This window comes from Telopea speciosissima, chromosome 1, assembly GCF_018873765.1.
Source record: "Telopea speciosissima isolate NSW1024214 ecotype Mountain lineage chromosome 1, Tspe_v1, whole genome shotgun sequence".
NCBI classification, from domain to species: Eukaryota; Viridiplantae; Streptophyta; class Magnoliopsida; order Proteales; family Proteaceae; genus Telopea; species Telopea speciosissima.
Genome location: NC_057916.1, coordinates 20,211,181 through 20,238,631, shown reverse-complemented (window position 1 = coordinate 20,238,631; position 27,451 = coordinate 20,211,181). Strand labels below are relative to the sequence as shown.

Here is a 27,451-nt window from a genome sequence, read left to right as displayed (position 1 = left end):
AAGAAAAAGGCAAAACAGATGATGCATGTAATTTAAATGGAGAAAGAAATGAAAAGAAATGGTGAAATTATACTTACCAAAGCATCACGCCGGAGGATACAGAGAGTTTGACAACTGGCCAAATGTCAGCAAATGCATGCATAGAAAACCCGCTCCATGTTTCAGGGCACCAACCACCAAATACATAAATGAGTTCCCCAATCACCATTGACCATGTAGAGATGATCATTGCACCCATGGCACCAGGTATCCCCAAGTTCAATTTATAGACAAAGAGCCAGGATAAGGTCAAGTGAACCACAAATGAAATACTGGATAACCATCCAATAATCATGTTCTTTTGTTGGGCTTGCAAGTACATTTGCATTGTAAATGAAAAGACAAAATAGTATATTATGGGTATAAACCAAATGCTAATATTTCCTGCTACTGCTGATAACTCTTCTTCCTGACCTATAAGCCTTAAAATGGGTGATGTGAAGATGAAAACAGGGACCAAAATGGTTGCACTTGCAAGAAGAACAAGCCATGACCTTTGTAAATAGATGCCCATCATATGGTAATGCTGTGCTCCAAATGCTTGGCCACATAATGTTTCTAGAGCACTTGCCATTCCTAACTGCAAAAGATTAAGAGTGACCAGTATTAGTTATAAAGGGGCAGGTGTATAAATGTTGGAATGACAATGCCACTGAAACAATAGCAAAGAGACTAGAAGCATACCAATATTCCATTTGCAAAGCGAATGAAAATGATCTGGATGATTGCATATGCAGCAAGCTCAGTTTCACCAATATGTCCCATAAATGACTGTGTAGTCACCAATATTCCAAATGATGTTAATCTTGTGATTATAGCAGGAGTTGAAACAATCCATAGCTTCTTTGATTCAATCCAAACTCTTCCTTTCAAGTCCATTACACATTCCTTCTCAGGCCCAAGAAGCTTATCTTCCATTGTATTATACATATTTTACTGTGGTTATTTTCACTTGAGCACCTGATATGTTCATGAATAAACAAAGAAGAGATAGATTTGTAAGTTTCTGAAAATACCATAATCTTGAAGGGGGGTTTTTATGCTGGGATCTCAGATTTAAATCTATAATGCAGTAACCTAAATGAGATCAGTCCCAGTAGGGAACCTAAATGAGGATGGTTCTCCACATAAATGAAATTTTGCAAATATGGTGGCATGTAATAACAGCAGATGAAATAGAATGAAAGTTTTTAACAATTAAAAGTGTAATCAAATGTATACATATCCACTGGGAATCCCCATTAGTGGAAATAATACAAGTAATTATTCATTAGAATACCATAGCGATCTAACCAACCCCCCCCCCCCCCCACAAAAAAAAAATCAACCTTCTGAATTTCCAATCTCTTTAGGCAGACCACAAAAAACAAATGGGTTCATGATAAATGTTCAAACTATCAAGATCAAAAAGAAGAAAGAACGAGCTGGGAAAGCATAGTACTGAGACACGATATGCAAATGCCAAATATTAACAGAATAAGTTATCGAGCATATGTGATGTAACAATTCTCATAGACATTCAATCGGAAGAAATTAATAGAAAAACAAAATAGCATAGATAAATCATAACGCGGAATAGGTCTTCCCAGGCCAAATCTTGATAATTGAACCGCTCGGTTCGTAGGTCGCGTTAGGGAAAGCTTCTTCACCCCCCCCCCCTCCGAGCCTTCTGAAAATTCAGACTTCTTCTGCGTGATTCGATTGAGACTCCCATGAGGTTCTCGCGTCGTGATTGAATTTTTAAGACGAGTGACTACGGTTTTGGGAGTTGGTAACTGGAATGACTAACTATTTGGGAGAAAAAAAACTGTGGGAAGAGAACAGAAGGGTAAACAAGAAGCGGGAAAAGGTAGTATATGTTTCAATTGGAATAGATAATTTTAGTTGTCACCGCTATTGGTGACAGACCCATCAACAAATTTTAATCCACCACGGACCATATGGTAGTTAGTCATGGGGTTAGCCGTTGACCGATGGGTGAAATTTGTGTGACATGGGTAGATAAAAAGTTGTGTGTTATGAGTAGCACAGTAGATAAAATCCAAGCCGTTCATTTCTCTACAGCCACGCGTCAACCAGTAAAGGCGTCACTGCTCCTCACTGGTAGATAAGAGCACCGGAGAAGAGCCAAATCCGTTTATGTCCTAAACCTATATACAGTTTCATGATTTTTTTTATTTTTTTTTTGATAGAATATAGTTTCATGATGAGTCATGTCATTTTGCTTCCATAAATGTTCGCTCCTCCATACTCCCACTAAATGTTTATAAGACATAAATGATTTCATGATGACTCATGTCCTTTTATTTCTATGAACGCTCCTCCATGCTCTCACGTCTCATGATGATTCATGTAATTTTGCTTTCATAAATGCACCTCCATGCTGCCGTTTAAAATACTTTTGAGGACTATTTATGACATCAAAAGGTCAAGGCCAATTTCTTGAATTGTATAGTGCCACAATTTGGGGGAAAAAGATCCTGTCAATTTAGGGTAAAAATGTTGACATGTGACAGCTCGAACATCTAACAGTCCATGTGTATTGATTTCCATTTGTTTTTTCTTAAACTTGACACCATTGGATATCGGAGTAGTCACATGTCCACATCTTCAACCCGAGCTACCACACTCTACACAGTTTTAGGGAATTGTAGAAGATTATTTTCTCAAGTGTCATCGTGTATATTAAGTGTTCATGTATGAGTAGGTGGTTTAGGGTTTTTTTTTCTTTTTTTTTTTGGAAGTGATCTATTAATATATGCCCATAAGGGGGAAAAAAATAAGTCCTGAATCTGGTTCCTCTACTCGGAGAGTAGTATCCCACATTGATAGAGCATAAGACAGATGGCAGTACATGGAGTGGATTTTTTTTTATTTTTTTTTACCCGGTAAGACTGAGTGGATTTAGACTCATATAAAAGAAATCGATGAAAATGATGAAGCACAGACTACAATCTAAAAAAAAATTATGAAAATAAAAAAAAGAAAAAGATTATAATACTTCCCTTGTGAGATCCACAGTGTCATTTCTCTCTCTTATTCTGACCGTATGGTCTTCAAGACTCGTAAAAAAAATAGATGAAAATGAAATAGCAAAGACCACAATCTAAAGATTTTACTGTCCATACTTCTTTTTTCGGTGAAGATTTTTGGTCCATACTTCTAACAACTGCAAAAAAGACACCCAAATAAAAAAGTATAATAATAACAAGGTTTTGTCTTATAATTTGTCTTTTTTTTTATAATATTAGTATAGCCCTCTCAGGAAAGAGACAAGCTCTGGTCCGTTAAAGGGCATTTCCTTATGATTGACCATGTTAATAATTTGGTTCTCCAACTACTCCATCCAATCCAGAATATGGACTCTTCTGATTGAAACCCAATTATATTCAGCAACTCCAGTCTTCAGGTAAAAACATACATTTCTGTTCTTATTGTGCCATCAGAAACTTTATATTTCTGGACACCCAAACATGGCTCTATGTAATGTTTGCTAACCAAATGTTGGGTATAAAGGCACCCTAGCTCAGTGTTTTCACGGCACCTAAACGGACCCGTATGTCATAGTACGCAAGCAGCAAACTACAGCTTAGAAGGAAGCAGATAAGTAAGATATAACAGCAGAAGTAGTAACTAATAAGGAGAAGGATTCAAACAATAAGCATACATATATACACTCAATTAATACACACCTGTGTTCTGTACAAAGAAATCAGAATATTGAAGTCAATGGATCGGTCCCCTTGGATTCCAATTCGACGGTTGAAACCATGTCCTCATGATATCCCACTTATCCTCTGTAGCAATGCACAATGATCATCAAAAGAGAGCATATAAGAGAAGAATTAGTAGTAGTAGTAGTAGTAGTAGTAGTAGAAGAAGAAGAATGAAGAAGAAAGGGAATAAGGAAGATAAGTACTCACTGAGCAGTTTCTAAGCTATACAAATATATAATGTGTGCCTTCGCAACAGTCCGTTCAATGACTACAACTTTTCATGCCTTCTAAGTAGTTGAAGTGTTGGACTACAGTCTTTGGAATGTTAGCTAGAGAAGACTGACAGTTGTAGAATTTTGATATCCACTCATTTATAAGTATCAAGGTAAATTACAATCCTTGACTTTCACAAGAAATGGTTAGTAAGATATTTTTTCAAAGTTCAATATTTTAGAGAGTAATTTAGTTTATGACTGACTGAGAGGTTGAAGTTCCATTGCAAGGAAATGAATAACCATTGAAGCTGAAACTTGGAACTTCAATTGAAATATTGTGTGTTTTGAGATGATAAAATACTTTTCCAAATATTTCAATGTAATTTTCAGCATATCGGGATGATCAAATGGATTCAAATGGTTGTGCTTATTTCGTCAGTTTAAGAAGACTCAGCCGTAAATATGAGCATCATTCAACCATCAAACAGTAGAGAATGATATATTTCTATGTAATAAAAATGTTTCAACTCATCACTTTACAGTAACATATTTGCATTTCTTAATTTTGTTCCTGTTAAAATTCTTTCTGAACTTATAGCCCATGCATGGCATGGGAATTTGAAGGTCTATTGCAAGGGCAAGGAGAAGAAAAAGGCGAGTAATAGTGCAGAGAAGCAGCATCTCATCACCATTTTCTAAACATTGCAGTCATCCATCCATGCCCTGGAATAGAATAGGTAGAGTTAGAACAATGAACCAAACCACAGTCATCTTCATTCTTATACAAATTGCAAATCTGTTCTAGGGTTAGAATCTCACTTTCTATATGAGAAAAATTGTGTGTGTGGAAAGACATGATACAAGTACATTTTAGAATTTATATGTTTCTCAAACTAACCCAATTCAGAGAACTGCTGAACTAGGACCCCATATATATCTTATAAGGGAAAGCTTCCACTAATATTCCATCTTAGCAATAAATTCCTATCAATATAATCAGAGAACCTTTGCTAAATGCACTTAAAAGTCATACAATCTTAGCATTTGATTTTCTATCCATTTGTTTAGTTTAATCTGCATGCTGTCTTTTTTGGTGAGGGGGGCCAAGGGCTGTCACTCATTGCAAGTCCCACTTTGAGTGCCCTGGAGGGGTGGACTGAGGTTGGTCCTATCCTTCAGCATTATTTCAAACCCACATCTTCACAATGGCAGCCCGAGCTTGAAATAAATATCACATCAAGCGACGAGAAGGCCCTTAAATTAGGCAAATAGATTACAAATTCATATACTAAATTATGAAACGAATTAGATGAGCAGATTTATGCTTAGGAGGCAAAAAAATATAAAAGAAATTCAAGTCAAATTATTTGCCTGTAAAAGGGAAAGCTTCATTAGGGCTTACCCTACACTAGCTTCCCATTGATGCCTATGGTAGGATAAAATCAGTAGAGTTTTATACAAGGCAATACTGAACCTAAACAATGAAAATCACAAATTTGACTTAAATTTTTTCTCGAGTAATTAAATTCTCCTCTGCATACAGCGTTGAAAAATGGGGGCTCACTCTCTCATCAAGCATGGCATGTGTTCTCATCATTCTCGTGAGAAGGTGCCAAAAACCACCTATTTAAACGTTGTGATGCCTTTTCCACCTGCAAGCATAAATTATTAGTCATCTACCAACTAAAAAAACCTAAATACTGCAGGGAAAATGTGCAGTCAGAAGAAAATGCTAACTTATCTTCCATCAATGAATAGAATTTTGTTGTATATACTTGGCTATGAGAATGAGAGAATCACTAATTGAGATACTGTATATAGCAAACACACCCAAACTTCATCTTTATATAACTTGACATGTACTGTGTTTTGTACCTGAGCGTCCCAATCAGTTTTCCAAGTGATCCAAAGAAGCACGAGAGTTTGCAATGCAACCCCACACATCATTCCAATCCAGATACCCTAGGACAAATAAGGAACCAGTGAGTACAAGAACAGTATTTATTATTAGAGAAGTAACATGGGGAACCTTCGAAAGCCATTACGATAGCATGATGGGACCAATATTTGAGACTCAATTACAACATGATTAACAATTGGATCACTATGGAAACAGAGAACAATATTATCAGAGCTTTAGAGCTGGAAAATAGCTTCTTACCTTAACATCAAGTTTTGCAACATAACCGAGCAAAACTCCTATAGGAATCCCTACTATATAGTAGCAACCAAGGTTGACATATGCCACCACAGATTGCCAACCAGCACCAATAGCCACCCCTGTTCACAATATCAGATAAGAAGATAAAGCAAAATGGCTAACCTAATTATTATTCCTCAAAGGAAATTGAGTAGCCAACATTCATTTTGAATACCCAAGTCAATTTGATTTCTTGGCTGCAGCAATCATTTGCCAGGGAGTTTTCAGTTTTTTTTTTTTTTTTTTCTTCCTGGATAAAGAGTGATCGTATTGATGATAACGCAAAGAATCCTGAAGTAAACTCCTCAAGTAGGATTAAGGTGGATAAGACCATCCACAGAACTACTTCAAAACAAGAACAAAATGAAAGTATAATACAAACAGGTCACATACTACAGAATTTGATGAAAGTACAGGGTTTGGTTATTGTTGGTTCTTTAGGGGCAATTTGTTGTATCAGAGATTGATGATACAAACCATCAATTGGATACTAGATGGAGGAATCTCATAACATGGTATGGTTTAAATTACAGAAAAAATTTCAATAGTTAGCAAGACGAGAAAGTAAGGCTTGCCTGAGAGCACTGGCTGCACACTATTGAGCAAGACTGACAAAGAAAGTAGAATGGAGAGGCTCGATACAGCTCTGGCCACCTCTGTGCTGCTTGTAAATGCATAGGATAACACGTGACGAAATACCAAAAACAGAACCGAAAATAGCACACCAAGAGACAATGAAGTACTTAAGTTGACTTTAATGGCAAATTTTGCAGCTTCTGCATTTCCACTCCCCAATTCATTTGCAACACGCACACTGTAATAACAAAAAGGACATGCACTAAATACTTTTAAAATGGAGAAGGGACCTAAGAGGAAACTTATAGATGGTCAGTTATTAAAGCCATACCAAGCTCCACTTAAGAAACCAAGGGGTATCATGAACTCCCAAGCAGTGATGTTGAGGCTGCAAGTTCATATTTATTCGAAAGTATCTAGGTTATTCAAAGATTCTTAGAGAAGAAAGAAAAATAAGAAGCGTGAAATAAATATTAAAAGAGAAGACATTGCCCAGTCAATCTTACCAGATAGAGAAGGCAGATATGGCAATAGTAGCATTTTTCATGTAGCCCGCCAATAACACTAGCACTGCATTGTACCATAACTCTAAGCTGCCAAGAAAGAGGAAAAATTATAAAGAATCAGCAATGTTTCAAAAAATAAACTCTTGCATGGAACCATTGACAATAACTTAGAAAAAATTAACTTTTATTTGGCTCCTAATGGCAGTTAAAATCGAAGATGAAAGACATGATGGTTGGATTCAATTAAGCTGCTCAAAATATAAAGTTTTCCTATCTATAACTACAATTAAATATAGCAGAAAGGACCTTCACAGTTACATCGCACAAAATTTGCAATGGACATTTTTTTTTCTTTTTTGGAAAAATGCATTAACACCCCCCCCCCATGTTCCTAAAGATTGCTTCCAATGGTCGGCAAGAAAATATATTTGTCCAGTTGCTATGCTAATAAATTGTCGCCCGAAATGCTTCTATATATTTATCTTTCTTTCCCCAGAAGGGATGTAACCAACTCTATGATATGAAGAGTAAGAGTTATGTCACTTTCCTCTCCCCCCCCCCCCCCCCTCTTTGATAAGCAAGAGGTCTGTGACTTTTTTAAAATCCATTCATCATGTTTACTAGTCCTACTTTGAATGGATATCAAATCAAATATTATTGCTCTGTGGGTAGGTTTTGAAATAAATTGTTTTCATTTGAAAGGGCACTAATTTAAATGATTATAGATTATAATAGTTGTCATGGCGACACGGCGACGCAAAGTAGTCAGAGGATGCATAGCCACCAAGCACCTAGGGGTGTCAAACGTTTAGTTCGGTCCGGTTTCAGTCGTCCAAATCATAGTTGTCACTGCATCTAGAAGACCCAAGGCATTGGAGGGTGTCCAGACGCAAGGCGACCAAGGGAAGCATTGTACACAATTTTATAAACAAAGTTCCTGCTATTGCTGCTCCTCTTCTCCATTGGTGAAGAAACCTTGTGTTTGATCAAGGATTCCTTGTATGTGATCAAGGAAGAAAGTATTAGTGTCTGATCCAAACCTTGCGGTGTGATGCCCAGGTAGATCTATCTTGTGTTCTTGCTCTCCTATTGCATCTGGTTGTTATCTTATCATTCATATTTTCAGATCACAGCCATTAACAAGTAACTGTGTTACTTAATTTTCTGCAACTAGAACCCTAGATTCTAGACATTCATATACAAGGGTTTTTGTTTTTAGATTAAGCAAACCAGCAATCAGATCAACTAGAGATATGAATCATATGTTCAAGAACCCTAATATAGAACTCGATTCAAGTTTGATCTTATTCTGACGGTTGGATCTGGTTATATTTCTGTTCGTCCTATTATACCCCTACCACCATTAGAGCCTGTGCTTAGGTCATCCATAACTCAAATTAAATTCTGTTTTTACCAATTGATTAGGCTACTGATATAAGATTCGTTCATAATGAAATCAGCAATCTAATAGCAATCTCCAAAACCCTAATTTCAGTACTTAAAATTACTGTTTTACCCTTATTCCTGTTGTCACTAGTAGTTGTGCTTATTTACTGTTTTAACAACCTGATTTGGCTGAAAATTTCAGCACTTATTCTCCTCCCAATTATCTACACTCAACCTCAGTTCCAGTCCCATCACACCATCTGATTTTACGTTATCTTAAATCACCCTAATCTGAACTTTTCCTTTGAGTTAAAGATCTTGTTTTGGCGGCTAATTCGAACACTGGAACCAGTACTACATAAAATTCTCATCATTTTCTAATTATTTTTTCATTCTCTCTCTAGTTTTTCTTCCTATTTCCATTATTTTCCTTTCTTTCTCCCCCCCCCCCCCCCATTTCCTCCCCTTTTTCCTCAATTTTTCCTTCTTTTCTCTTTATTATTGTCTCATTGGGATTGTTTAGGTGGGTTGTGAGTATTGGTTTAAGGGAAGAATAGAAAAATGCAAAACAGATAATGCATGGAATTTAAATCAAAAAAGAAATGAAAAGAAAGGGTAAAATTATACTTACCAAAGCATCACACCGGAGGATACAGAGAGTTTGACGACAGGCCAAATGTCATCAAATGCATGCTTAGAAAACCCCCTCCATGTTTCAGGGCACCAACCACCGAAGACATAAATGAGCTCCCCAATGACCATTGACCATGTGGAGATGATCATTGCACCCAAGGTCCCCAAGGTCAATTTATAGACAAAGAGCCAGGATAAGGTCAAGTGAACCACAAATGATGCACAGGATAACCATCCAATAATCATGTTCTTTCTTTGGGCTTGTAAATACATTTGCATTGTAAATGTAAAGACAAAATAGTACATAATGGGTATAAACCAAATGCTAATATTTCCTGCTACTGCTGATAACTCTTCTTCCTGACCTATAAGCCTTAAAATGGGTGATGTGAAGATGAAAACAGGGAGTAAAATGGTTGCACCAGAAAAAAGAACAAGCCATGACCTTTGTAAATAGATGCCCATCATGTGGTAATGCTGTGCTCCAAATGCTTGGCCACATAATGTTTCTAGAGCACTTGACATTCCTAACTGCAAAAGATTAAGAGTGACCACTGTATTATAAAGGGGCATGTGGATAAATGTTGGAATGACCATGCCACTGAAACAATAGCAAAGAGACTAGAAGCATACCAATATTCCATTTGCAAAGCGCACGAGAATGATTTGAATGATCGCATAAGCAGCCAGCTCAGTTTCACCAACATGTCCCATAAATGACTGTGTAGTCACCAATATTCCAAATGATGTTAATCTTGTGATTATAGCAGGAGTTGCAACACTCCATAGCTTCTTTGATTCAATCCAAACTCTTCCTTTCAAGTCCATTAGACATTCCTTCTTGGGCCCAAGAAGCTTATCTTCCATTGTATTATCCATATTTTACTGTGGTTATTTTTACTTGAGCACCTGATATGCTATGAACAAACAAAGAAGAGATAGATTTGTAAGTTTCTGAAAATAGCATAATCCTGAAGGGTTTTTATGCGGGGATTACAGATTTAAAGCCTAAATGAGATCAGTCCCACTCCCGGTAGGGAACCTAAATGAATTTCCACACACTTAAAAAAAAAAAAAAAGGATCAATCTTCTGAATTTCCAATCTCTTTAAACTCGGCAGACCAAAAAACCAACAAATGGGTTCATGAAATTTTTCAAACTATCAAGATCAAAAAAGAGAAGAGAAGGAGATGGGAAAGCATCATTCTGAGACACGATATGCAAATGCGAAAAATTAACAGAATAAGTTATCGAGCATATGCGATGTAACAATTCTCATAGGAATTCAATCGGATGAAAGTAATAGAAAAGCAAAATAGCATGGATAAATCATAGCTTGGAAAAGGGCTTCCCAGGCCAAATCTTGATAATTGAACAGCTTTGTTCGTAGATCGCGCTAGCGAAAGCTTCTTCCCCAAAACCCTTCTGAAAATTCACTTCTCCCATGAGGTTTTCGCGTTGTGATTGTTGTTTATCAAATAAAGGCGAGTCACTATGGTTTTGGAAGATACGAACTGAAGTGACTGAGAGACTGTGATGAAGCAAAGAAAAACTTTGGGATGAACGGAAGGGTAAACAAAAAGCGGGAAAAGGTTGTGTAGGTTTCAATTGGAATAATGGGATAATTTTAATTGTCACTGAAGCTGGTGACAACACATACAGGTCTCTCCATGCTGGCAAGCTGCCATTAAGTATGCTTAGGGGCGATATACGGTTTCATGTGATGAGTCCTGTCGTTTTGCTTTATTAATGCACCTCTATGCAACTCTAGGGCATAAGACAACACTCAACAGTGCGTGGTGTCACTATAGGGGCCAACACAGGCCCACTAACGCAGGGATCACACTTATTGAAAAGTAGTAAATCTATGCGGGGAGCGCAGGGCTACGTGTCCACTGCCATTTTGGGGGGAAGAATTTCTATCTTTCATGGGGGCGTGGTGATGATTTTACCCGCCATTATGTCTAGGCTCCCCTATGAATTAAGAACATTTTTCTATTATACTATTATTAATAAAGTGATGCATAATGTCAAGCATTGTTGTGCATTGAGAGGAGTTGAATCACTGATCAAACTTCGAGCAAGCTCTTAAACGAGAATTGTCAAACTGTCAAGCCAAGGCCCAAGTGGGCATACATTGAATGAATTTGGACTCATAAAAAAGAAATAGATGAAAATGATGAAGCAAAGACTACCATAAAAAAGAAGTTTTATGAAATTACAAATACCATAAAACAAATGAGAGAGGGTTGGGCAAGATGTTGGCTTTCCTGGAGTTACCGATTGTGCCCAATGGAGATGGTGGAATGGGGAGGATAGGGGGGTCATTTCCATAGGAGGTGGGATTTGGGTGAGAGACAGACATAGGTTAGGCACACAGCACCAGCATGTCCAACCTCTACCCAAAATGGGAGAGGGTTAGGCATACCATTAGCTTTCGATAAACTAACGACATACACCAATCATAGGGCTAGACACAGGAGGGCAAGGGGTTCTTCTTCAAAAGAAGGGGACAAAGAATGACGAACACATGTTGGGCACCCTTGTGGCTTGCCTATATTTCTCCCATAAAAATTTTAGTCAATTTAGATTAATTCTTTAATTGGTCCAATCATCACTATAAACTTGTTACTTTCATTTGGATTGGGTTTCAATTCACTAAATTGATGTAGTTCTTTCGAAAAATTAGTTGATCTACTTGGGCCTAAATCAATTCAATATAAGGGTTAGAAAGGTTATAAGAATCTATTATTATTTAGGAAAAGCAACTCAGCCCTTGAGTCTGGCATATGCCAACACTCCCATGAATCTATCTTTCTCTTTCCCATATGAAAATACATATCTGTCCTTTCGTTTTGAGGAGGAGAGACATAGACACATGGGAGTGTTGGCGTAGGCCACACTCTTGGACAGAAAACTACTTCCCTTATTGTTATTATTATTATTATTATTATTATTATGGGAGAAAGTTAGACATGCAGCCAACTTTTGGTAAATTAGCGGCATACCAGGATATAGAAGGACAAAGGGTTTTTTTTCAAAAGAGGAAGAGAGAGGAAGACACATGTTGGCCACTCTAGAAGCGTATAACCGCGTACCGAGCCTTTTCCTTAGGCCTGGTAGCCTAGCTACCTACGTAATGAACTTGGCGGCCTGCAACTAATTAGGTAATTTTAAGCCCATCATTATTCAGCCCACCGGAACCCGATCAGGCTAACCCAACTATTAAATGGGCTCCACTAAACTCTTATAGCCGCCAGTAGCCCACGTGTTAAACCCAATCCCAGCCTGGCCCAAAATATCCATCCCATTAAGCATCATAAACCTACCAAATCCGAACCCAATCCATCCGATTCAGCCAGAACAAGAGCAGTTAGGGACATGAATACTTTTTTAACCATTTTAATAATTCTATTTGTAAGGTGAATTATTAGTTTACAAATGGGGAAATTGAGCAGTGGATAGACCCGGTCCGGCTAGCCAGTGTGGTCTGAGTCTTATAACACATTCACTCATGGCCGGAAAAGTTTTGAAGGAAGGAAAAAAACCCAAAAAAAAAAATAACGGAGAAAAGTCAGGTAGCAGAGACATGGTAGCAAAACAGCTTACGTAAAAGATGACTATTTTCCAAACGGGATCACGACCTGCTGCGTAGATGGTTTTGTCTTATTATTATTTTTGTATTTTTTCATAAACCTGCGTAACTTTCTAGGTTTGTTCTTTATCCTTGTTTTTTTTTTTTTGAGGCCAAATGTTCTCTTTGTGGGCAAAAAGACCACCCTACCCCCTGAATGGCAGGGATATCCAGCCCATGTGTCTTGGTGCAAGCTACACTGCGGCATAGAGAACATCAGCCTTTTTTTCCCGTAAAATTGTTTTCCTAAGCTATTTACTTTATTTGCTTTTGTTACGTTAAACTAAAAAAACCCAGAGTCCCTTCACTAACGGTGAATGGGATGCAGATGAGACAGGAAAAAGGTATCAAGAGGGTATTTTGGAATATACTAAAATCCTACGAAGAATTTTTAATCCCTAGAATGGTCGGTAAATCGTCCTCTATGGGTGGAGGGAAGCATACTCTGGTCCTGGTTAGGGGCATTTCCTTATCCCTATAGGTAACCACCCCAACCTATCTCACTCCGTTCATGGGGTGTGGTCTCCATTCCTCTCCCCCTTCCCCTCCCCTCCCACCACCCCCCACCCTCCACCCTCAAAAAAAAAAGAAAAAAAAAGAAAAAAAAAGGTCCTCACACCTCATGAACGGAGGGTGAGATGGCTGGGTCCAAATTCATATCCGTATTATCGACCTTTGTAATAATTTGGTTCTCCAACCACTCAATTCAATCCCGAATATGAGTTCTTCTGATTGAAACCCAAACATGATAGGGTTATTATTATGATCAATAACTCTAGTCGCTAGGTATAAAGGCACCTTAGCTCAGGGTTTTCATAACACCCAAATGGACCCTAATGGCTGAGTATAAGAAGCAAACTACAACTTAGAATGAAGGAAACAGACAAGTAAGATATATATAAGCAGAAGTAGTAGTAACTAGTAAGGAAAAAGATTCAAATTTCAACAATAAGCATATATAGACATGGATTGCGGAAATAACACTCAATTAATACACACCTCTTATGTATAAAGAAATCAGAATATTGAAGTCAATGGATATGTAGCTAGATCCCCTTGGATTCTAATTCGCCGGTTGGAAAATCTCATTCATCATCTGTAGCAATGACAATGATCATTAAAATGAGAGCTAAGTAGTTCTGGATATATATATATATATATATAGCCAGAAAGACTAACGAAGAAGAAGAAGTAAAAAAGGAAGATAACTCACTACTGAAGGATAAGCTTCAAAGCTATATACTACAAATATATAATATATGACTTCGATCCCCAAAAGAGTCTGTTCGATAACTACAACTATTTATACATGCCTTTTAATATAATTGAAGTTGTGGATTGACGGTACTTAGAACGTTAGTTGGATAAGACTTACTGTTATAGAACTTTGATATGCCTCAGTTCACCACTAGATTATCAGTAGCTGTGAGGCCTTCAAAGTCGTCCTTAGCGCAAGAGTGAACGGTCCAAAGTAAACATAGTTGAGATATTCAAACCTCAGACCTCTTCATCACTTCGCTTCATCATGGAAGTGCCATCACCATCACCATCACCATCACCATGCGTCGGGGTCTTCTACTGCTGTTTGCGTCTCAGAAATAGCAAGGTGACAAAAATATGGCCTTACCCCTGTTCGAGCGGGGTAAGGTGGTCTTTTTCGCTTTGCCGTAGAACACACGAAAGTAGGAACAGCTCAAAAGTAGAGGATCCAAATCCACCATCCGATGATGTACAAAGCATCTTCAATGATGAACGGGGGACCAAAACGAGAAGAAATTTTGTTGCTACCCGGCTAATGGGCTGAGTGTGACTGGTGATTTGAGTCTTTCAAGAGAGAATCGATCTCAAATGTCCAAGAGTAGGGCTATGGGTGTCAATCGATGGGTTTGCATCGATTTTGATTCGGTTTCATCAGTTTTGTAAAAATGAATCCAAAACATTATTCAATAAAGGGCGCACCGTTTCAGTTCAGTTTTTGTTTGGGTTCAATTTGCTTTTTGGTTTCTCTTATCGGTTTGCCACTAGTACGGTTCAGTTTGGGGTTAGTTTTCCATCTAAATATAATCATAAGTATGAAAAAAAGATGTGTTTTTTAATGAATTTCAAGCTGGGGTATCGATTTATTATCGGTCTAAGAATTGTTTCAATCCGGTTTTCTAAGATCGGTTTGGTATCTTATCAGTTTGTTTGCAGCTCAGTATGGGTTTGGTATTGTAATACCTCAATCTAAAAACATGATCCAATAAGTTTATATCGGTTTTGGTTTGGGCTGGTTTTGGTTGGCTCTGTATGGTTACATCGATTCGCGGCAACTTTTGACACCCCTATATCCACCTGCAGTCCTATTAGGGTTTAGTGTTGCTAGATTAGGTTTTGGGCCTGGCTTTTGTGGGCCTGTCTTAGGCTGAAACCGAGTAAATTCAAGGGCAGGAATGGGATAATATTATTTGTACCTAATTTCTATTCACCCACGGTGAAAGAGAATCCATTGACCATATGAATCATTCTGATGGTAGGATAGGCATTATTATAAGGGAAGGTAGTTTTGGCTTCGTCTAATAAGGGGTAGAGTAAATGATCCTAGATGGGGGTATTTTTCCTTTACACATGGGGGAGAAAAACTTTCTCGATATTATTTTGGTATTGATCTTAAGAGGTACTAATATGGTTAAATTAACGGCCCAAGCAACTTAGATTTACGATAAATCGATTTATCCTCCGTGGAGGATTGATCTCTCTAGTATGATGGTTGGGGTATGTGGGTCGCCCTCTAGATTGGGTGGCCGGCCATGTGACAAATTAAGAAACCCACTGTGACTTGTATAGTATACCATGTATTGAATTATGGCTCCGTTTGGTTGTAAGAAAAAACTAAAGGGAAGATAATGAAAATTTTTAAACGTAAAAAGGAAATTTTGGTAATTATTGTCCAACATGATTATATTACTAATTGACTAATTCAAAATCATTCATATTTGGCTATAAAAATTCATTTTACTCTGCATCTAAATCCTTTAGATTTAAAAAAATAGAATAAAAATTATATCTATAAAACATCATTACTGAATATTATGTTCATAGACAATAACTCAATGTCAACTCTAGCCAAAATCATATAGGTTCGGTATGAGTATTGAATTTCAGAACCAAGGCAGGATTTGGTCTGGATCTAAATCATATTACACTAATACTCTTTGGAACTGAACTAAAACCTATTTGGTAATGGAAAGTCATGAAGCTTGGAAGAATCAAGTTTAGACAATTTGGTCTAACACCGAGAATACAAAGAGAATAGGTTCCATTTGGTTGCAAAAGAAACTAAAGGGAAGGAAAGTAAAACTTTTAACCTAAAAAGAAAACTTTGGTAATCATTATCCAACATGATTATATTACTAATTCCAAATCATTCATATTTGGTTATAAAAATTCATTTTACATTGCATCTAAAATCCCTTAGATTTGAAAATTAAATGAAATTATATCTATAAAACATCATCATTGAATATGACAAGAAATTTAAGCAGTTTATACAATCATGTTTGATAATGATTACCAAAGTTTCTTTTTAAGTTTATAAATTTTCACTTCCCTTCCCTTTAGTTTCTCTTGCAACCAACTGGAAAGTATTCGCTTCATATTATTGGTTGTTAGACCAAACTGCACAGAGTTAATTCTTCCAAGCTTCATGACTCTCAGTGGCCAAATTCTTTTGGAATTGAACATTACAATAGGAGTCGATAATGTTGTCATCAACTCACCAACTAAATTGCCACGTGGTAAATATTTAGGGTCACAACTCACGAGGGCCAAATTTATCATAACCTACAATGGATGAGGAACAATTTGCCAAATTGAAGTGCACAGATTTTGAATGTATACAATAAAGTATCCATCGAGTGCATTTTTCCCCCAAAGAATGTGTACAAATGTGTATTATTTGCCACATTGAAATACCCGACCTTTTTCCCCTAGGGGAAAGGGGGTTATTTTAAAGGGGGAAGAGAGATAGACATAGTTGGCGCTAGCTTACAGTACATCGACAGTGTGCCCATCGATCCTTCTCCTTAAATATATTTAGGGCAAGAGATTGTTGTCTGGTCATGTAGCTTTTGCACTAACGTTGGGGCCAGTGAGATCACTCGCAAGGGCATCAACATGGGTGAGATTTTAGATTTCATTGGGAGCAGTGTGGTAATTTTACATGCTCCAATGTCTAGGCGGAGAAACCACACATGGGTTGTGTGCCTATCTAGAATTGGCGCATAAAACTCTTGGGCGGTGTGCCTTTCCATAAAACTTGAATACGCTATTATTTATTCATGCAAATTTAAAACAAATTGGATGTAAATTTTTTAATTTTCTACTATATTTTTTATGATGGGGAGAGAGCATAGGGATGCATGATTTTGATCCATGAAAAGCATAAAATCAGTAATTTTGGCAATAATTTTTTTAAATTAACAATCTGGTTCTTGAATCTAAAGTAGGAAAAAAAAATCTTAAATTATTATAGTCCAATTCTAATATTTATATTTCGATCAGAATCTAAGAACATGAGAACCAAAACTACAATAAATTCGTTTGAAAACAAGCTAGGAGACTTCTTCAAGAAATCCAATGAGCATTGTTATTGGGTGAGAGATCCTTAGAATTGTTGATTGATTCAATAGAACTGGTTTAGATGTTTCCTAAGTCATCATATTCAATAGGACCAGGTTTCACTCCACCCACGATGAATGAGAGATCCCATTAACCAAGGTGCGGGAGGGGACAAGAATACGTTTCGGGAGGGCATTTTGGAACATATTAAAAACCTAAGAGGGGTTTATGAACCCTTGGATGGTGAGTGAACATTCCATTATGGGTGGAAGAAAACTTTGTCCTATTCAATATGACCATGGGAGTTTTTCCAAGTGTTGCTTGATCTTAACATATTTTTTGTACTGTTTTAGTTTTGTTATTACAATAAACAATTTGAGAGGCATGTAAAAGATAGGATGATTACTGCCGACGATGTTATGAATGTTTTATCTCTTCATTGTCAATTTATTTTATTTTATTTTTCATAAAAAAAAAAAAAAAAAAACCAATAGTTTAGCTTCAACAAACAAAAAAAATAAAAAAAATTCCCATGCTCTGTTGCACTTTCTCTTCCATGCATGTGCCAAGCTTTAGCCAAACAAATCAGACAAAGTACACGAGAATGGATTCTCTGCACATACATATTAGGTGCTGACGCCTGTCTCTTTTACTTCCATATATACTCTTCAGTCTAAGGGTGTCAAAACCTAGCTTGAATCATTAAGACAGATCGAAAAAACCCAGATCAAACCAAATCGATCCTTATTGGATTGGTTTTGGATTAGGATATGACGGGACTAGTTGAAAACCGGACCGCACCGGACCGAATCGAATGAAACCGATAAAAAAAACAATTGAATATAAGGTTATGAATAAGTGAATTGATTATCCATTAATTTTAATGTTAGTGAGCAAATTTATGATTGTAAGAGGAATTGTTACAAGGCAATGAGTATGAGGTTATGAAAATAGGAAAATTGATTTGTAACAATGCTTCTTTCATTAATTTTATTGTTCACTATACAAAATTAATTGGTTGTCAAATAATTGATTTGATAGTAGGGTTCATTTTGTGATTTCAATATTAGCTATTTTCTCAGTAACTATTAATTGTTTTCAATATTAGTTATATTCCCTTTACAATTAATGATAAATAATTCTATAATTTGTAACAGTAATTTTGCCACAAACTCTATATATCCATTGATTTAAATATTAGTTATATTATATTCTTCCCCTTATAATTTATTATTTGTTGTTCGGATTAGAACCTGAACATATCTTATTCATGGTTGTTTACTTGTTTTGATTTGAGAAAGGTGAATTAAAGTGTTTCTATCGAATCTTTCCTCGCTACAAATTATGAATGTAATATTTTATTGTGGTTCAAACTTGAAAACAAAACCGATATAAATCAGTATTAACCTGATATTGAAGAGCGAAATAAACCGAAATCGCACCAAACCGAAACCAAAGATTCTTTATGGTTTGGTTTTGGTTTCACTAATTCAAAGACCAAAACCAAGCCAAACCAACCATTTTGACACTCCTACTCTTCACCCTTTAAATGGCTTGAGGTGAGACAAGGGTTGTTGGCACCTAACATGTATGTGCTGGTGAATGTACATATAAAAGAACTCTCCAAAAAAATACATTGCCGTTTGTCGAATCTGGGCTACCTGTACATATACCCATCACATATAATTGGGTGATTAAATGAATCTTTTTTACTTCCATAAATACCCTTTGATGCTGATAGACATTTGTGAAAGTAAGGCTTGATTTGGTATGATTTCAATTTCAATTTTAAGGGGTGATTTATATTTTGGAAATTGTTTGGTTTTATTTTTACACATTATTTTGGTGAAATAAAAATAAAATAGTTTGAAATTTTGAAATAGCTAAGGAATTATTTGAATTTTGAAATTGAGATTGATTTCACTTTCACTCTTGAATGGTACATGGTTACTTTGATGGGCAAAACAACAGTTTTTTGTTAAAAATAAAACCCCAACTTTCTTCTTCTCTCGATGGTCTCAACATCACCATGCCCCTACCACCTCCCAATCAGTCAATCACCATCACCACAACCACCCCATCACCATTGCCCTCTCCCAAATAAATATAGAGAATTTATTATCAGAAATTAAACTACCAAATATATTTCTTATTCCTTGAAACATTTTAGAATGATGCAATCAAATTAATTTTTATTTTTAACCAAAAATCTATTTATTGAGTATTTGATGAAATCATTCTGAAAATGATCATGTCGTCACCAAACCCGTATATATTTTTTTGGTAAACCACCAAACCCGTATATGAAACGTACAATTTCAAACAGGTTATACGGTTCTGGTTCTGCAATGTCATATGCCACTATGCCAGATTGCCAGGTGATATATGAAAGAGTAAAGTTTGGCACGTGCTTTATCGTCGGGCGGGAAATGAGAATGGAATTATCGAAAGGAACTTCGCGCGCAGTAACCTGCCAAATAAGCTAGGGTTTAAGGGTTTTCTTCCATCGGGACAAAAAACAGCGATAAACCCTTGGACGGCCTTTCCTCTTCCTATCCTCGGTGAGACAGGTCAGTGCAGTTGAAGGGACAAGGAAGCTGAAGGTTCTTTGATGGCGGTCGAATGAAACCTTCACTCAGTACAAGCTCAAACGCTCGTTTTGTTCCATCCATGGCTTTCTCTACCAGACTCCGTCTCACTGCCTCTTATATTTCGTGTTACCGACTCGCATTTCCCGTCGCTTCGAGTTGTTGCCTCTTGTCCGGATCCCGCCACGGTTTCTCAGAGCTTCGTTTCATCTCAAATTTCCGTTCTAGTCCCGTTCGCCCTGTGAGAGCCAGACGTAGAGAAGATCTCGCTGGAGAGGGGAAAGACGAGGGAGGGGAAGGAAATGGAAGCTTGCTTGTGAAGGAAGATGCTAAGGAAGGACGGATTGTTCCCATTGAGCTTCACAAGGAGGCAACCGAGGCCTACATGGCGTACGCAATGTCAGTGCTGCTCGGCAGAGCTTTGCCGGATGTTCGAGATGGATTAAAGCCAGTGCACCGTCGTATTCTGTGAGTAGGCCTTGAATTCGTTTCCCTTCATTTTGATATGAGTCTTATTGGCGAAATGATTATTGGCAGCAGAGGAAACTGATTTGCATAGAAAAATTTGAGATTCCTTTTGTAAATTCGAACACTTTGGACCTTGCTGATGGGGAAAACAGTTTATTAATGAATTTTTTGTTGTTAAGTTAGCTTGCGGCATTTCCATGACTTGGTAGCCATCCGAATTTATTTTACTACTTTCAGGTTTCACTATTGTTTATCTTTTTAATGGAAACATGCTGGGTCTGTATAGGATGACAACAGAGAACCCTGGCGTGCATATATGCTTGATTGGACGTGGAAATTATCCAATGATGTGTCAGGGGAAATGTGCTCTCTGACATTGATTAACGAGGGTACTAACAACTGGGTTTATAACTTTCCCTTTGTTGAATATAGACTTGATCTACAAAACCAATAATGTGTAGTAGTAACACTGCGGCAGGAATTGGAACTGGAGTGAGAGTCTGGAGAGGATATAGACTGGTACTAGATTGTGCACGAGGGCTCCTTGGGGGTAGTGCTGATGCACTATTAGAAAATGGACTGGACAGTCACCATCCATGACAAATTTTGCTTATAACTACTCTGTTTTGTTGGTATTAGTGATTGACTTTATAGGGTCAGATGGGTTCAGCGGGCTCCAGCTCCTCAACAGATCATGGAGGTTATGTTGTCTGGACATTTCTTCATTCTTTATTCTTCATCTAGTAGTCCGCTGGGATAAAAGTTTATGTGTTGCAGATCTTTCATCCTCCTTTTGCCAAAAAACTAAGCACCTTGTTTTTCTGTTTCAAGAAACAAATGATCTCATTAAATAGAACAGAAAGGGAAATAAATAAAGAAAAAATAGAAAGAAAAGGGGGAAAGGGAGTCAATCAGTGTACTTGACCCCGACGAATATGACACTAAGTGTGTGTAGAAGTACACTTGCTGCCTTGTTTGCACATATACACACACTTATATCTTCTGTTTGCAAATTATACCTAGCTGGATGGGTTCAAAGGGTGATCAAGAAGGTTCATGGCCTAGGTGACCTCCATTGCACCTGGGAGGGGCACCTGCCTAACATCTCCCCATGTGGAAAAGTGTATGTCATAATTTGTTGTTAATCCTTGAAAGCTCCTCGAGCTGGAGCACAATCATCACCCATGCTCAGTTGGAGCATATAGTTGATGCTTTTCCTGAGTCTTTTGTGAGTATTTCACATAATTTATTTTTGTAATTTATAAAAGGAGTATGTGTTGCCTTCCTTATTGCAACATCTCAAACAAAACGAAATTCCATCTCAATGTGCTTAATTCTCTGAGGAAATAGTCGGTTACTTGTAGTATAGATTGCAGCTTGATTATTGCAGAACATTTTCATGGTGTTATCAGCCATAGCCTTAAAAACTTGCAAAAAAGTCTTCAACCATGCTAAAATGCCGTTATTTTATTGTTTTCTTGAGGAAGAAGGTAAGACTTATGTATTTATGCTTTGCTTCAGCAATGAATCTCGTGATAGTTTGTTTGCCTCTTTCCCCGCTATGTTATCAAGTTGCTTCCAAGTTCCAACATATGTACAGTCAATTAATATTGGATGTTAGAGACAGAACGAGACTTTCAATGTGAAGATTCTTGTGAGAACAATGAGCTCCAAACCTTTCTAAAACATTGCTTTGAATGTAGAATTATTTTGACAATTTCCTGATGAACTCATTTAAGTGTTTCCATACATTGATTAAACATATCTACCACAATTGAAAGGTCTTATGACAAACGAATAAATTATCTTCACAACAGGGCATTAGAGCAAGTTAAAGAGCATGTGAAAGCAGAACTAGTAAAAAGACCCATAAGAGGGCTTGAACTAGTGAGATAGGCTGTTTCCGCTATTCTGATAATAAATATGAAAATTTGATAGAGATGTAGTAGGGGATCATTTAAAAATTTTATTTGCTTGGACTACGCAAGAATTTGTCAATATTTCCAATTGAATCCTCTTGTTCCTGAATCTTCCATAGGAAGAAATTGTTCTTGGGAGTCATCAGCCTGTTATCCCTGGCGTACCTTTGATCCGTTAAGCGAGAGCCCTTCCACATGGGACTCCTGGATCATTATGTCTGACTTTCGTCTCTGTTTGAGCAGTTGGTCTCACAGTCAGTCAGGGAAAATGCAGTTGAACTGTCGTTCCTGAGGACATCATAAACAACGTCATCAACTTTGTGGACAAACCGTACGGGAATGACTCAGTGAGGGTTAATGGAAAAAGCTCAAATCAAAACTATCACTAAACTTTGTCTTTAAAGGCACATCGAATGAAAACGAAACTCTGCCTTATCAATGTGGTGTAAGAATTTTCGGTTAATCGGAAGGGGAGAGTAGTTGCGGAATCATTTTTAACGGCCAAAAAATTGACTTTCTATGTCTCTTGCAATCATCAAATTTTGAACTATCTATCCATCAATAATTCAATATTGACAATTGAATATGTTGCTGTATCAACTAGTTTGTCACTTGACCTAATGACATAGTCTAATAATGTGCTATATCAGTTATTACTTTCTTTATGGTAGGCTGACGAGTTAAAAGATTGCAAAACTGCAATGTCCACTTCCTTAGATCCTATGCAGAAGCATGGTTCGAGAACTCGTGAGATCTCGCCGAGTTTCTCGGTTTCGTGAGATCCCGAGACGAGATGTCATACGCATTCTAAAATTACACTTTCTCGGCGAGGTCTCGAGATCTTGCCGAGATCTCGGTATTGTCTCGGTACACATTTTTTCCAGTTTTTTTTTTAGTTTTAAAAGTTCAATATCTCGCCGAGATCTCGGTATCAGGTTAGAACATGGTTTTTTACCCATTTTAATTGCCCATTTGACCCATGTGCCCATTTTTATTAAAAGAGGGCAATGGACAGAACTCGGAAATGTCAATAGTTCTGTCCATAGCTCTCTAAACAAAGGGGAAAACACTCCAACAGCTCTCTCCCTCAAATTTCTTCCTCTTTCTTTCAAATCTTGGGTGGATTGCATTGTTTGAAGTGAGATTCAAGTGCTAAAGTGAAGATTCAACTCCAACAGTCCAAGAATCATCACTTATTTGTAGGATTCCAAAGTAAAATTCATATTTGGACTTGTTTATTGGCAAATCTTGGCATGCCATTGTGTTTAAATGGCCTGAAATAGGCTGGATACCAAGTTTCAGACCCAAACTATGTGTAAAACCCACCGAGTTGGGGGTCCGAGTAAAAAAAAAATAAAATGCAGCAACTCGTCGAGATCTCGGCTCGACTCGGTTTCTGGCTTGGCCGAGATGCCACCGAGACCCGAGTCTTAGAACCTTGTGCAGAAGGCTTGCATTAGGTTTAGGGGTGCTTTGGTTAATAAGCTACTAATGACATCCTTCACATGGTAAACTAGAATGGAGATGGGATTACCGTGGCGAGGGTTTTTGTGGGCCTTGGAAAAACCTCTTGTAGAAAACCTAGGACCTGTAACCAATAACTTTAGAGAGAAGAAAAGAGAGAAGAGAAGATGGAAGAAAGTTGTAATGCTTGAGTGATCGGATCGATCAGGCAAGCTCTTGATTTATAATAAAGAGAAAAATACAAAGCAGACAGATTACCCCTACATTAGCTGACTCTATAAGAGGAGCAGGCTAAACCTAATAACATAACAAATAAACAACCCAAAAGGGACCAGAATACCCCCACGGTATTCTGGTGTGCATATTCCAACGCCTCTTTTTAACGATAGTGGAATGACGAACTGATGTGTTGAAACCCTTGATCAATTATCTCGATCTCTTGCCAAAATCCTTCTGTTCAGTAGCGCAAGTAAAGAGCTTGAGAAAGAAATATTGTAAGCCTTTAAAATGCTGTTGATGGTCTTGTATCCCCACTACAAAATCATTAGCCTTCAAAGTCCCATCTAGTATTTTATTAGTGGCACCTTTTGGGAGTATATATTGGTATTACTGAATCAAGAACTGATGTAACGCTCCAAATCCAGGATAAGGATATGGTGCTGGCCCTCACGGACCAACGTTACATAACGATTGAAATACTGTAACCAACTATGTGCAGAATTATAAACATTCATCAATATTCACATGTATCAGAGATATCAGAAGTCTGCAGTGAAAACTGAAATTACTATATAGCACAATTACTCTGTATCACCATACTATACTATCTCTACTGTGTACAACTGTACTATATAATCAACTCTGTTACAAATACTACATCTACTGTATTATTACATCCAAGATCATCTTGAAATTTACATCCCATAATGTATTTCCCAAAACGATAAAAGTGTATCATATACATTAATAGTCTATCTCTATCACTAACTTTGTCTCTGGTTCTGGCTCTCTACTTGGAAGGGGTTACACCCTTTCCCTTCGCTCTCCTGACACAGTTGAAGCACAGGCACTTGATATGTGCGTGCTCTGCTGTAAAAACATTGATATCTATGGGATGAACTACACTAGCCCAATGAGAAAGAATACATTTCATATCATGCCAATGAATGTAAACAATCTTGCTATGCTATGCAAATCATAATATGATATGCTCCTATGATAACTATGAATCTGTAATACTATAGCTATGATGCATGACTATGTATAATGAAAACATTGTCTATGTTTTATTCTCTGTCTTTGCTTTGCTTTGTCTGTTATTTTCTGTGCTCTGGGTGATCTGCTACTTAGCTTGTATGGAGAGGATACACAGAACTCTGCTATGGGGATCTGGGAAGATCGAACTATAGGGATCATAGAGGATCCAAACTCTGTGTATATGTAAGAGTCAACACCACTACTGAACTCAAGACATACAGCTATGGAAATCAGTGAAGATTCGACTGTCTGCTATGGGAATCAGTGAAGATTTGATTTTGTGAATCATTTAAGATTCGGCTGTGTTGTGTGTCTCAAACAATACCTAGACCTTTGGTGAAAGGGTGGGCAGTTACAAGTTCTTTACTTTGCTATTTTGTTTTCAGCCTTTAATGCTCCTTTACTTTAGCTTCACATCCAGTCCACACTATCTACCTCAACTCCAGTATGAGTAGGACAGTGATGGAATCCCCATAAAGGTTGAGGACCCCAATACCCTTTTCACTTCTATTGTTGAACTAGACACTGATTAAGCCTTCAACTTCAAGTCTTCAACTCTATTCTGTCTTTTACTGTTCTTTACTGTATTATACTATTGTTAAGTGTACTTTGATTTGCTTTACTGTATTAAACAGTTCTTGACTTTGATTTTGTCTTATCATGCCTCACTTTACTAATAAACAATCATAAAACATCATCTCTTTTCTATTTTTAATAACATATACGTCATGGAGGCAATAATACTATGCACTATAATGGGAAAACATGCAAAATATGATAGGATTCCCCTCACCTGTCTCTGTTGTAGTAAATTCTCTGTCTGGTGTTCAACAGTGTTTCTAACAATCCTCTGCCGTTCTGTAGATCTAAATGAACCCCTACACAACATTTCATATACGTTAGACTTTACTTTTATACTATGGGGTAGTAGAAATGATCTTCCACCATCCAATCTCTACTGTACTTATCGCTACAGCCTTACTTAGGCATCTGGGCAATATTGGACAACTCGAAAGTCGAACCAATGGCCAAAATCACAATTCCTTAAACCCAAAACTAGGGTTTTTCTACATATTTCCACATAACTTTGTGGAAATCCATCCACTTTCTATGAAATTCATTTCTACGGTTTAACAACTGTACTATGCAACTTTCTAATGGATCAAAACATCCAAAAACTATCAATAGATTGAAAAATAGATTAGGGTTTACCTTTTCTGAACTTAAAACCCTAACGAGATCTCTAAAACTTGGCTGTGATGATCTCTGCAGCGATTCCCCATTGCTAGCAACTTGATTCAACGGCTAAAATTTGTCAAAATCAAGTTACCCTTCGATTTCCCTCTTTCCTCTTTGGATTTTCTAACTTCTGGAATGGCTCAAATGAGCCCTAAAGCACTCCTTAAATGTTTTGAGTCCTGCCGGTCGATTGGTAGGCCATCGCCTTACCTATTTGCACTATTCGGTTGATCTCCGGTCGACCAGCAGATCAATTGGCTTCATCCAGTCGACCGGCGGATCAACAGGCAGATCGACCGGTAGGCCCCTGCCAGTGATCCCTTCCTCAGGTTTTTCGCCTTTTCTGCCATTATTTTGGCCTTAACTTCCTCGTTCAATTTCTGTTTGACGCGTATCTTAAATGGTAAGATGGATAATTTAATTAGCCACGTTTCTCATGTTTTGGGCTCTCCCAAAATACGACTCTAAAGTCCTCCTAAACTCATGCGCAGACAACTTTTCGCAAAAAGTGAAATGATTTCTATTTTTTGGTCTTTGCTATGGGACACCTGTAGGGTGTTTCTAACTTTACTAAATACTCGTAAATATTTAAAATAATGCTATTTACGTTTGCTCAAAATTCCCCCTGTTGGGGTATCTTGCACCGGATTCCGTCAAAACAAACCTGCTTACGCTTGATAAACAATGAAATTCAATATTATATTCTTTTCTTGGGACGGGGTATTACAACTGACCTGGTCCTTATTGATGATGCTTTCAATGATCTTATGGGAACTTAGGATGCTCGACGTGATAAGCCTGTTTAAAGTCAGTGAAGTGGTTATCGCTTTCACTTTTCTCCCCACTCTCCTAGAAGCTTTGGGGAGAAGTTCTGTGATTAGGGTCAGTGTTGATGGCATTGGTAGTGGAAAGCTTATTCTTGCAAATGCCTTTTGGGTGTTTAATAGGTGATGCACATTGGCCTTTTCAAATTGAAGACTGGATTCTGCTACTTAGAAATCGAGTTCCAAAC

General features: G+C 37.4%; 2 protein-coding genes, 1 long non-coding RNA gene and 1 other non-coding gene across 9 annotated transcripts in view; 3 read left to right on the top strand and 1 right to left on the bottom strand.

Annotated features, from left to right (window-relative positions):
- The window catches only part of LOC122639118 (protein DETOXIFICATION 20-like), a 28,694-nt gene extending 14,771 nt beyond the window's left edge, over window positions 1–13,923 (bottom strand). For 2 of the 5 annotated variants that reach the window (XM_043831958.1, XM_043831971.1), the window contains exons 1-2: window positions 724–1,179; window positions 78–619 (exon numbers count right to left, since the gene is read on the bottom strand). In XM_043831958.1, coding sequence (XP_043687893.1) covers window positions 78–619; window positions 724–969 — 788 coding nt within the window. In that variant the 5' untranslated portion in view covers window positions 970–1,179. Of the gene's footprint in view, window positions 1–77; window positions 620–723; window positions 1,180–5,269; window positions 5,623–5,845; window positions 5,933–6,131; window positions 6,251–6,745; window positions 6,985–7,077; window positions 7,135–7,252; window positions 7,340–9,269; window positions 9,803–9,904; window positions 10,184–13,905 lie in introns of those variants that run through there. The other 3 variants (XM_043831967.1, XM_043831950.1, XM_043831964.1) reach the window with 3 other exon arrangements.
- Window positions 169–9,562, top strand: LOC122639178. The gene is made up of 2 exons (XR_006329486.1): window positions 169–287; window positions 9,471–9,562. It is a non-coding gene; the product is annotated as an uncharacterized LOC122639178 (long non-coding RNA).
- A 6,089-nt stretch (window positions 13,924–20,012) lies between the features above and the next one.
- LOC122662134 (DNA gyrase subunit A, chloroplastic/mitochondrial) overlaps window positions 20,013–27,451 on the top strand; it is a 71,235-nt gene continuing 63,796 nt past the window's right edge. Inside the window, exon 1 of one of the 2 annotated variants that reach the window (XM_043857708.1) lies at window positions 20,013–20,560. In XM_043857708.1, coding sequence (XP_043713643.1) covers window positions 20,127–20,560 — 434 coding nt within the window. In that variant the 5' untranslated portion in view covers window positions 20,013–20,126. The remainder of the gene's footprint in view (window positions 20,561–27,451) is intronic. The other variant, XM_043857702.1, reaches the window with a different exon arrangement.
- LOC122649222 lies at window positions 21,576–21,733 on the top strand. The gene has a single exon (XR_006331196.1). It is a non-coding gene; the product is annotated as a U1 spliceosomal RNA (small nuclear RNA).